The 12,584-nt window shown below is 34.6% G+C and overlaps 1 protein-coding gene across 44 annotated transcripts; it reads left to right on the top strand.

Annotated features, from left to right (window-relative positions):
• Positions 1-9,160: 9,160 nt before the first annotated feature.
• On the top strand, positions 9,161-12,068 carry LOC111892426 (uncharacterized). 44 transcript variants are annotated; one of them, XR_006192326.2, is made up of 5 exons: positions 9,161-9,663; positions 9,748-9,844; positions 9,930-11,465; positions 11,606-11,652; positions 11,716-12,068. XR_006192326.2 is itself a non-coding variant. In XM_042902536.2 (5 exons), the coding sequence occupies exons 1-5, from the start codon at positions 9,593-9,595 to the stop codon at positions 11,387-11,389; spliced, it is 288 nt and encodes a 95-aa protein (XP_042758470.1). In that variant the 5' UTR covers positions 9,162-9,592; the 3' UTR covers positions 11,390-12,068. The 44 variants fall into 44 exon arrangements, 1 of the variants encoding a protein (XP_042758470.1); XR_006192359.2 differs by having other exon boundaries at positions 9,162-9,663; positions 9,748-9,801; positions 9,930-9,983; positions 10,319-10,381; positions 11,354-12,068; XR_006192358.2 differs by lacking the exon at positions 11,606-11,652 and having other exon boundaries at positions 9,162-9,663; positions 9,930-9,983; positions 11,354-11,465.
• The last annotated feature ends 516 nt before the right edge of the window (positions 12,069-12,584 follow it).

Below are 12,584 nucleotides of genomic sequence, written 5' to 3'. Positions count from 1 at the left end.
GGTTAAGCCTGTCACGACGTGGCCATTAAAAAGTCATGGGGGGACCATTTCTTAAACCGTTTTACCACATAATTGCTCCCCATTTGTTTACTGCCTCACGAACGGAAGCAAGGTCCCCACAACCGACTTCTTCAATTTGTCTTCCAAATCTTTCGCATTTCTTGTCTTCTACCTCCATCTGAAATGGGACCTAGAAGGGCTGTTCCACTGGAGGAGAATCCAACTGATGTGGCGAGTTTTCATCCTTTATATCGGTTACCACGAAACATTTCCCGGCTATTATTGACTACATATGAAAATCGGTTGGGATGGTTATACAATAGGGAGTTTGCAATAGCTCCGATTGTCGATTAGGGATGGCTTGGTGGTGTTGGAATGGTTGTTGAATTAGAACGATATTGGACAAAAATATACGAGGGGGGCCATTTTTCCTTTACTTGTCACGGGTGGAGGAATTTGTTCGCGATTCAAGAACCTGTGTACCGGGAATTATCGGTGGAGTTTTTCTCTAGCGTAGTGTTCGAGGAACGCACCATTGACTTTAATTATAACCGGGCACTTGTGTTCCGATTGGGCGGCATTTATAGGGAGTGTAGTCTTCGGGAATTTGCTTGGCGAATGGGACTTTATACGGAAGTGGAGACTCAACCTCCGTTCTTCATACCATTTTTGCATGGGTGTGTTAAGGATTTTAATCCCGACATTATGGATGTCCAGTTTTGGCGGAGTATTTCCAACCATGAGTATAATACTCGTGACTCTAGTGAGTCACAAATTCGGAACCCCTTTTACCGATTTCTACATCGCCTTATCACTTTTTCTATAAATCACAAGCATCATGGCGATAAAGTTCCTATTCAGAATTTGTTCTATCTGTGGAGTCTTATTACCCTCGGGGTTTGCTGTGATTTACCATATATGCTTGCGAGGTTCATGGGGAAGAAAGCGGCTAATTCTAGGCCCGAGAGTCCGATTACGGGAGGACATTTGGTTACTCGCCTTGCTTGGTCGTATCATATTTTGACTCACGACTTTGTGAGGAATCTTACCCGATTCCCGGACACTGATTTAACCATTCAAGTTTTGGGAATTATGCGGGTAGTGGTAAATGTCGGGGGCGGTTTTGTTATACCACCGGTAGATGAGGAGCAGGAGGAGGCGCAACCAGAGCAACAACCACCAGCCAGACCTCAGCGTAGAAATCTTCGAGCTCGAGGAGAGATGGAGAGAGAGCGTGCTGCTCCACAGCATGTACAAGGAGTACCCACCGACCCTTTTAAGAGTCGGGTGGGAACTTATTTGGATAACCTCCGGGGAAATGCCATTTATCATACCCAGCTTACTGAGGGTATTTATTCACATTTGGGTGTGACCCAGCCACCATCCAGCCATCTCATTATCCTTATTTTCCAACATGGGAGGAGCTTTGGAATCCGTGGAATGATGGGGAAGGATCGAGTGGAGTGCAGGGACGAGGGGATGATGATTGATTTCTTTTTTTATTTAGTTTATTTTGTTTTATTTTAAGGAGTGTTCTTTTATGTTTGAATTTGGTTTGTGATGTAAGACTTTGTTAGACTATTATGTTACTCTTTTCTTTCTTTTGGGTTGTTCCTTTTTCAGATTAGCATTGGAATTTTCAGAAGGAAGTAAGGCTGAGTCAAGAGTCGTGTTTGTCTAGTCAAGTCAAGGTTCGCTTAAAGTCATGAGTCGAAACCCACAATTAAGGATAAGTGTGGGGTACGTTGGAAGGAGAGAGGTTAAAATAGGACAGTATATTTATGTAGAAGAGTCTTAACCCATTACGACACTGGTCAAGCTGCTAGGATGAATAAAGTGATGAGGAATTTTTTTCTGTCGTCCAGTTTCCACAACGTGGCTTTCTTTCACCACGTCGTGGCCTGCAAAATGTGATGCATTATGTTCGCGTTTTTATCAAAACTCACGACGTGGCTTTCTTTCACCACGTCGTGGCCTGCAAAATGTGATGCATTCTATTCGCGTTTTTATCAAAACTCACGATGTGGTATTATGCACCATGACGTGATTTATGATTTTCTATTCGTCTTGAAGATCCTAAGCGTCTTTTACCTTGAGGCTTGTCATGTTTCTTCTTGGGATCATTATGAAGACTATTTTGCCTCGGTTCTTCCTGCATATAATGTGGCGTATGCTTTCCCACGTTTTTCTACATATTTGCACCCACTTTGAAGAGTTGAAGTTTCGAGTCGTGCTCGTGGTTTATTTATATATCCATCCAGTTCAACACCAAGTTTATATTCTAGAGAGGTCCATGTTCGAGATGCACGTTTTCCATGCTTTTGGAGATACTCACACCACTATCCAGGGGAGTCTGTTCCTTTTTCTCCCTTCTCTTAATTTTGATTTATTTTTTTGCATACAATGAGGGCATTGTATGAAACAAGGGTGGGGTAGGGGTAGAAAAAGTAAATTACTAGAAAAATTGGAAATTTTAAATTTTTAGTAATTAAATCTAGTAATAATAATTTGAACTGTAGTTGCTAGTGCTATATGGGATGATCCGATAAGAGCTCAAATGGTTAGTTGAGCCAATACACGTTATAATGCATTTGTGGCCTCCCTTATTTTAGTGAAATCATGGAACAAAAACATAATCCCGCTTAGTTTGAGGGATACGATATGTTTAGCATCGTGTACCGGAAATGTATCCAGGAAAATTAATATCTTTAACCAATAAAGGTTGAAGTTGAGCGCCCCTGCTTACGCATGTAGGTTTTGAGTGAAAAAAAAAAGTGAATTACATGTTTAAAAAAAGAGAGAATTACAAGAAAAAGTTTGAAGAATTTCTGGAGCATCAAAGTCAAAGTATGAAGATCAAATATGAATAAATTCTAAAGAAATTCAAAAGTTGAAGATACCCAAAAATCAAAGATCAAATATCAAAGAAGTGAAGAATTCCAAAAGAGTTCCATAGTGGTATCATAAATTGTAATTGTCTAGATTATGTATGCTTGGGTTGCTCAACTAAAAACACCTTGAGGTTAGGAGGTTTTCTACGGATGGATTCGGAGGGATGCATAAAATGAGCATTGTTCGGAAGAAATGGGCGAGTGTTTATGAAGATTGTGAGTATTTAAAGTAGGCGGGGTTACTTAGGAAAAATTTAGACACAAATGCATGCATTGAGGTCTTGGCATAATGGTTGAGCTGGAAATGGATTATTATATGAAATACTAGTGATGAAGGTTTGAGCTTAAATAAGTAGATTTGCTTGAGGGCAAGCAAAGCCTAAGTGTGGGGTGTTTTGATATTGCCATATTTATACATATTTTTAGGCAATATTGATTTACATTTTATTATTATTTTGGTTATATATATAGAATTATGATACTTAGAAGGATAAAATGTTATTTGCAGCTCAAAATAAAACATTTTCGAAGAGAGGGACCAAAAGTGACAATATATGGAACATTGGAGACTTGAAGCACAAAAGATGAAGAAATCCACGGAACTTACTAAAACCACGACGTGGAAGAGACAACCACGACGTAGCATGAGTATTCTAGAAGATAAGATTACGTGAAGAAGGAGTCCTTGCCTGTAACAACCCGAAGTTGTTCATCGTCGAAAACTCATTCTACCCGTATAACTCGTCGGAAATCGAAATGTCCCGATATTGTTTTTGGGCTTAGTTAACTAAAATTATATGTTTATTATCATTTAATGAAGGTCCAGATCAGTTAGAAACTCATGAATTTAGCCCAAAACATTTATTTCTTAAGTTTTAAAAATATCCTCGTCGGTTGACGGAAACTCAATCGGGTACGACCCAAAGCATCGTTTAAGGCCGGTATCGGGTAGAATTCCACCGTGTCCAAGTTTTAGGAACTATATAAACATGTTTAAGCACTCATTTGAAGCTTTTTCCTTCTCTCTCTACTCTCTCTCTAACCTCTCTCCTAAATCCAAGGATTAAGTGTCCAAAACTCAAATTTAAGGCTTCAAATCCTTAAGGTACCTTCCTAGCCTTAATCTATAGCATGTTTAGCTTCCAAATTTGACACTTAATCATGAAATTGGAAAATATATGTGAGTTTACGGCCCAGGAGGCTGCCTAGGCCGTAAACACCATTTAGAAGAGTTTTTAGCCCTTAAACTCCTTCCTAGACTTGTTTGGACTTTAGATATGGCTAAGGGACTTCAAGATATGGACTTAGAACATGTAAATCTTTGATTTTGAGGACTTTGAAGGAGTTTACGGCCAAGGCATAAGCTTAGGCCGTAAACTCATGTTAATGGGGTTTTTCATGCCCTTAAACCCTTCCAAATCACCTCTATGGCTTATATATGAATTATAGGACCTTGGTTTTAGCATTTGGACACTTGAAACATGAATTTTGGGGGATTTAGAAGAGTTTACGGCCAAGGATAGTGCTTGGGCCGTAAACTCCCCAAAAACTTGTCATAAATCCAATTCTAAGGTGTTAGAAAGCCATCCAACACCACCAAAAGCCTTGGAATAAATCAAGGGACCAACCAAAAATACTTTAAAGGCCTTAAACACATCTTTTATGGGGTTTCTAAGAGTTTACGGCCAAGACCTGTTCTTGGGCCGTAAACTCCAAAAATTTTGGTGTTAGAGTGCAAACTAAACACCCCTACAGCCTTTAGATGAATTTTAGAAGTCCATTCATGCAAGTTTTAGATCTTGAAACACATTGTAGCTCCATATATTAGAGTTTACGGCCATGAGGGGGGTCTCATAGGCCGTAAACTCCATAAAAGCCTCATATGTTCCATATAAACTCATTTCTAGGCTTGTGGGAATTTTTAGAATCACATGTGATTGATTTTAACAACTTAAAAACACTAAATCTTGGAGAATTGAGAGTTTACGGCCAAAGAACCCATGCCTAGGCCGTAAACTCCCTTATGTGTTGTAAATGATGTTTTTAAATTAATCCAAGCCTTAAGAAAAATTAATCCAAGCATTTCCAAGTGTCCATATCCATTTATAACCCAAATTTGCACTCTAAACCACCCTACCATGAGTTTACGGCCGTAAACTCATGGGGAATGGGTGTTTTGGACCTAAAACTCTTGTATAAGTTTACTCATGGGGAGTAAACTCAAGTCCCAAGTCCCTAGTGTCATTTCTCATCCCTAAACGCCACCCGGGTCCCTCCAAACACTCATATCGGAGTGTTTTCGCGACTTGAAGCAAGTGTCCTTATCAAATGAATAAACTAAGTCCTAATTAGATAAAAATGTGTATCTTTACATTATAATTAGGAACCTCGTGTATTTACAAGCCCCGGATCCACTCTTAGCATCCAAATCGTCATACTTCTTGTCCGGTGAGTTCATACCCCTACGCCTTTTTCACTGTTTTTAACTGTTTTTAGGGGGGGAAATACAAGCAAACCAAAACTGTTTTCAAATCATAACATTTATGTGTTTCAAATAATATCTGGCAAATATATAAACTCTTTTACTCCTTATGTATTATGTTGAGCATAAGGAATGATTTATCAATTACAACTAAATGGATTTTAGTTAAGAAAATAATCAAACTAATCAAATTATTAAGGAATAATTTGGGGTTCTATGTCTCTCTTTATATCACTTACTGATATTTGTATTAAGTTATTAGATAAAATATGTCTGATTCAGTTTATCTCCGTATCATTCGAATGTTTTGCCAGATAGTTTCATTATATATATATATATATATATATATATATATATATATATATATATATATATATATATATATATATATATATATATATATATATATATATATCTATTTTCACTGTATCATGTCTTGAAATCTTTGTATGTTTGATATCGTATTGGAACCCTATGAATAGTTAATACTAGCTTGTGAGATAGTCACTACCCTTTATGGATGATCAAGTAAATCCTCTCCGGAAGTGTAACCAGAGTCTCCTGGAGGGAGAGCGAAGAGTTTGTGAATAGATCTATTCGGGACTGACAATCCCACACCTTAACTGCTAGCTACAGTTAGGCGGGCACGCCTGGGGTGACAAATTCTGGATATCATTCGACGTCTGACTAACGTCAAGGAGGTCTCGTTGTCGTATCAGTATGGTTACCCGACTCACAATACGTATTAATATAACTTATTCACAGCTAGGGTTTGTTTAGAATCTATATCTTGTTCGGGATGGTAATCCCATGGTCTTGTAATCTATGTCTCGTTCGGGATGGTAATCCCATGGTTTTATGTCTATATCTCGTTCGGGATGATAATCCCATGATCTTGTGTCTATATTTCGTTCGGGATGGAAATCCCATGGATTTAAAACTAAATCTTATACGGGATGATAATCCCATGATTTTATCAAACTATTATCTAGTTTCGGGATAGTGATCCCATGGTTTATCAAGCTATCTTATATCTACTTTCGGGATAGTGATCCCATGATCTTTATCGAATTATCTTATAACTGGTTCGGTATGTAGTCCCAAGGTTTTCAAATACTAATTGGTTCGGGATGTAGTCCCAAGGTTTTCAAATACTAATTGGTTCGAGATGTAGTCCCAAGGTTTTCAAAATACTTTCTATTTACAGTTCGTCTAAATTATAGTTTTGTGAATTAAACTATACTATGTGTTATCCAATAAATCTTACAATTAGGAAAATATGGGATTTTCCTGGGGTTAACTTATATCTGTAACAGAACTGTAACGAAAGATAACTTAACTACTTTACATAAGAAAATATGGGATTTTCTTGGATATCAACTCTTTTCAGAAAACTAAAGGAAATTGATACATTTTCACAAAACAAAACCGCTTATGAACTCACCAGCTTTATGCTGATTTTCAAACTGCTTGTATTCTCAGGTCCAAGTTAGACAGGTACCCGGCGATATCTTTTGGTGAAGATGGAGTGCTCTGAAGACTCGTCTCTTTTGTTCATATGATATATGTATAACTTTGTACAATTTACTTTTGAACCAAATGTAAACTTTCATATATATGTAATGTAATGGTTATTTACTGTGATTACTATGTACATTGGATTTGATACACAACATGGAGTCAACCCCGGGAACGTTTCCGCCTTTGGTTTTCGGGGTGTGACATTGCCCGATACGGATAACTTGGAAACGACGACGTGGCACGGGATTTTTCAGGATATTTATGCACTCTTGGTCATTACGATGGGAGGACTTTGGCTAGCTTAGAGGGGTTACGGGAGACGATTTTTAGAGGAGAAAAAGATCTGGAAGCTGGTTCTAACACCAAGGAAGAAAGAGTTCATAAATTGGTTCATAGTTTGGTACACTTTAACATGTTTTTGACTATAGTATTCATTTGTTTAGCTGTTAATATGTCCAGCTAAATTTAGTTGCTTCTGTTAGCTAGATGAAGCTGGAACTCATGGTTTGAATGCATTAGATTTGACTTTATTTGTTGGTTATATGCTTGTGTTGACTGATTTCACCTAGCATGTTTAGTTAATGATTTAATTGCTTTAAATTCTTGTTCTGTGTAGTTAGTGAACACAAATCTGCATGAATATGAATACCTACTAACAAAGTGAACACTAGTTTAATAGAGCTAAGATCAAACCAATCTTAGATAAGTAATTGAATCATTGAATTAAGTTGTGTTAGAGAACTCATACTATGACTGTAATTGTGTTCTGATTAATCAAACTTCATAGCTCCAATCTTATTTAATAATTGATTTTGTATTAACTATTGTGTGACTATACATAGATTTACATGAATTGATTAATAATTAGTAGGTTTAGAACTAAACTGCTAATACTTCTTAAATTGATAACCAACGGTAATAGTCTTGACTAATGTATAACCATTGAGTGAAAGTGGATTCGAACTAACAGAAGTATTTTGCTTATTGATTGAGTTTTTGTTAAAGAATTAAGTTCATCTAAACTTGCAAAGTTATCTAACAAACCCTTTTTAGCTTATTAATAATTAGATTAATTTAGTAGTGCATATATAAATTAATAACACCGTTCCCTGTGATCGACACCCGACTTACCTAAGCTATACTGTAATCTGACTAGGTACACTGCCTATAAGTGCATAGTTAGTCTAAGTTTGTTAGGTTATAAATATTAAAATTAGTGGGTGCTTCCGTGCACATCAATTCTAGTAGAATATACTCTTGTTCTCCTAGAATACACTTTTATTATTTTATATATGAATTCATTCTGAAAGAATATTATTGTTGACATTAATGACGAATTAAATTAGTTTCCATAAAAAGTATTTATAAATATGGATATCATTTAATATACATTTAATGTTTACTCGGTTCTTATTGATGCATTCTAGCACACAATAGATATGAGAAACATTTGAACCTACTTATATATATATATATATATATATATATATATATATATATATATATATATATATATATATATATATATATATATATATATTCCGATAAACTGCGTGTTATTGTCGATACACCATGTTTCATAATCATAAAGGAAATCATTAGCCGTAAGAAACTAATCGTTGAAATTAAACTATACGCTAAAAATGAAACAATGCAATGTTGTGTAAGTTTCAAATAGTACGTGATATATATCTTTCGCGTACTATTTGAAACTTACACAACATTAATTGCATTGTTTCATTTTTAGCGTATAGTTTTATTTCAACGATTAGTTTCTTGCGTCTAACGATTTCCTTTATGATTATGAAACATTGTCACTCTTTCGCGTACTATTTGAAACTTACACAACATTAATTGCATTGTTTCATTTTTAGCGTATAGTTTTATTTCAACGATTAGTTTCTTGCGTCTAACGATTTCCTTTATGATTATGAAACATGGTGTATTGACAATAACACGCAATCTATCGGAATATATATATATATATATATATATATATATATATATATATATATATATATATATACTTTAATAAGCATTTATCATGTTTTGCTGAATTTTAAGAAGTACAAGAACTTATGTAATATATACAATGGATTTATGCATGCATAAAATATAGAACTTATCTAATCAACTATTGAAAAATTCAATATCTATTATCGTTTGAATTGAAAAAGTCAATGTGTATTATCGGTTCACCGAGTCAAGCTTTCCTATTCAAATAATAAACCTATTTTATTGGAAACGTGACAATAAATTTATATAACCTATAATCTCCCGAGATCAAGTCAGCAACTATCTTGCCATTTCTCTCTCATCCTTATCTTGACTCGGCACCGCTGTATCTCGGCCTTCCCAATTGTTGCTAAAATTGACGATCTCATGCTTTCATTCTATATAACTTGCAGCGTAGCTTGAAGTAGAACATTTTAGTTCATCGATATTGATATTTGACCTACAGGTTTACAAGGTTAGTTCTCTTAAAACCCTAAATCAGTTATGTATTTGAATTTTTTACAGGTGGACGCTAAAAATATAGCTTCGGCCATCAGCAATGAAGTTAGGAAGTTAGGATTCCTCAATTTCTTTTGATTCCACCGTCAGATAACCTTCATCACCATCGAACAAATCACCGTTCACCGTTGCCTCCTTCTACTCTCTTTATCTCCATCGGTTGATATGGAATTATCACCTACTTATGTTCTCTCCAACTCGATCGCAGAAGAGATTCATAAAGAGAGAGCAGTTGTCATTGCCATCGTCGATCTGGTGTGTTTTATATCTACCCTGTCATCATTCTCTCCTCTTCGACACCTTCTTCTTTTGATCATTTTGTTCATTTCTTTGTAGAAGGTTTTGGAGGGGGTGGTGTGTGGCGTTGAGCCAACGACAGCGCTCCCCAGTCTGGTAGTACCAGAACCCTAAATGGATTTATGTTTTCTAGAAAAAGGTTTTGAGTTCTTGCACTTTTCGATTTTTTGTATTGGCTTTAGATTTCATTTGTTTCTTAACTACCAAACTCAATATGATCACAGGAAGAAACATAATGGAAAACCTCACCAGACCTTGATTTTGAGGTTTAACCCTAGGTAACGTTTCTAACCTTGAAGTATCTATCTTTATAAAATCTCTTTAACCTGTCACACCAACCAGGACAACCACCGCTACACACATGCACCATCACACACTACTTGTCTATGTCTATGCTCACACACTCATCACTCTCTTTATTCTTATCTGTTCTGATTTTACTTTTTTTCCAAAATGAACGTGAACAATTTATGGGGTTCACTGTGCAAATAGAGTTTTTCCAACGAGAATAGAAATTGGTTTTGTTTGTTTCTTCAGTTTATTACATCAGTAGTAGATACTGAGTGGGGTATCTATGGTTCAGTTTTGTTTTTTTTTTTTAAGCCATCCTCAGATGTACCTGTCCCCTCTAAGATTCTCTATGTACACACTCCACCTTCATCCCCTTTGTTACCAGGTAAGTTGCATATTACATAAGTTTCCTTTGTTGCTTGGTGATTTAATGCTTAAACTTTTTATCTTGATAGGTCTGATTTTCTAGATGATTTAAAATATCCACTAATGGTTTTTTGTTAAGTCAAGTGTGAGGTTAGGAGTTATTTTTCTGGTTTTTGCTTTTATTTCATGCCTCTTCTTTGTTGTGTTATGATAGGTATTGACGAAATTGCCCCTGAATTTATGTACCTGCCCAAGTTATGTTGTAGATGCTCGCTTTCGTTAAACACATTGTACATGTCCAGTTTATATTGTAGATACTCAATTTTAGACGAAATTGTCCTTGTGTTTTGTATATGTATCCGAGTTGTGGTATCTGCCTATTGGAAGTCTTTATATAAAATTATAACGAACTTCAAGACTTTCAAGTGCATGTTGACATTTTTTTGGCAGATCCAACCATAAGTGATCTATTGAGGTTCTGCTTTTGGTGAGTTTCTTTTGTGGTTATGTTAGTAAGGTTTTTAGACCAATTCAAGGTTAAAGTTCATACTGATCTCTAAATTTCTAATTGTGTTAATCGACTTTTTGTTTGTGGGTTTGGTATGGTACGTAGAGTTTGATATAAATAAATCTGCAAATGAAGGCCCAAAATCTGTATATGAAGGTTTGAAATCAACAAACCCTCCATTTTCTTTGTTTTTATTTGGGTTTTTTTTGTAGGTAATGGGTTTGATTTTTTGTTTAAAGGCTTTAAGTTTTGCTACCAACTAGATGTTCTGGTGCATAATAAGTTTGATTTTTGTTTTTTGAGTGGATTATCTATTTTTTTTAATACAGTTGATTTTATAGTGTTAGATTATTTTAAGATGCATAATTGTGCTGGCATTTACTAGATTATTTGTTGGGTTGATCTTTTTAACTAAAGCTATTTTTTCAAAGGCTTTTGATCAATAATAACTGACATCTCTTTCTGGATTTTTACTTTTGGAAGGTGATATATCAAGTTTACAAATGTGTAATTGGATGAGAAATCTAACACGAGCTTTCAGATTTCAGTCTTGCTAGAGAATGACCACAAGGGGCATACTTATGTATTTAAAATGGTAAGGCTTTTCATAATTTCGGTTGCACGACTTCATTATAATTGTGTCAAATTTTCTGATGCCTGAAAAAATACCCTCAATTGACATTTTCTTAAAATTATAATGTGTTAATAAGCCAGATAAATTCTTGATGTTATCAGGTTCAAAGCAAAAAGCTTATTTCCGATGTTTGGTTAAGTTTATCTTGGTAATCTTTATTCCACCTTAAAAGTGTTGTTTTTGGTTTTCTAACAAATTTATTTTAATGTAGGACATAATGGCTTAGAGCAACAAGAAATGGAACATACAGACTCTTGATTGACCATATTTTAGCATCGGTTTATAAACATTTCTCAAATATAAGGTTAATGGATTTTTATAATGGGGTGGTGTGGTGTGTGCAGGTCAAAAAAAAAAAAAAAAAAAAAAAAAAAAAAAAGTCTTTGGAGCTAATCCCGTGGTTGGTGAAACTCTTGATGGAAGGAAGGCTTAAGATGATGCTAGAAGATATTATAATATAACTTATTTATTTACGATCAATTTATCATGTTACTTAAACTTTTCGTTGATCTAATATGTATAACTTTATTACAAATCAAAAACATTCATTGAGAATGAGATACATGATCGGCTAGTATATATATATATATATATATATATATATATATATATATATATATATATATATATATATATATATATATATATATATATATAAAACATACTTATATTTGAGGTCCAAAAGACAAATCGCCTCTAGAAACTAATTTTCGTAAAAACTATTCACACCTGTCGCTTAGCGCGGATAAACGGCTAGTATATATATATATATATATATATATATATATATATATATATATATATATATATATATATATATATATATATATATATATATATATATATATATATATATATATATATATATATATATATATATATATAAGCCTTAAGTGGCAAGAACATATATTTCTTTTTAGGGAATGTGTCATATTCAACAAATATAAGGTGGTCGGTTTTGCGTTTATTAGAAATTCGTTTTTAGTCGTTGGTACTAATGGGTCTAGAGATTTGTTTATTTATTATAACATTTGGTTAACAAAAATTATCAATTTCAATCATAGATGTATGATCACGGTG

This window comes from Lactuca sativa, chromosome 5, assembly GCF_002870075.4.
Source record: "Lactuca sativa cultivar Salinas chromosome 5, Lsat_Salinas_v11, whole genome shotgun sequence".
NCBI classification, from domain to species: Eukaryota; Viridiplantae; Streptophyta; class Magnoliopsida; order Asterales; family Asteraceae; genus Lactuca; species Lactuca sativa.
Note: the sequence above shows the minus strand (reverse complement) of the source record. Positions and strands in the feature narration are given on the sequence as shown.

Excerpts from the sequence above, each read along its gene's own strand:
- LOC111892426 (XM_042902536.2), top strand. The coding sequence starts at position 9,593 with ATGTTCTCTCCAACTCGATCGCAGAAGAGATTCATAAAGAGAGAGCAG. Across the intron at positions 9,802-9,929 it reads CGACAGCGCTCCCCAGTCTG|GAAGAAACATAATGGAAAAC; the intron begins GTAGTACCAGAA and ends ATATGATCACAG. Across the intron at positions 9,984-10,308 it reads ATTTTGAGGTTTAACCCTAG|CCATCCTCAGATGTACCTGT; the intron begins GTAACGTTTCTA and ends TTTTTTTTTAAG.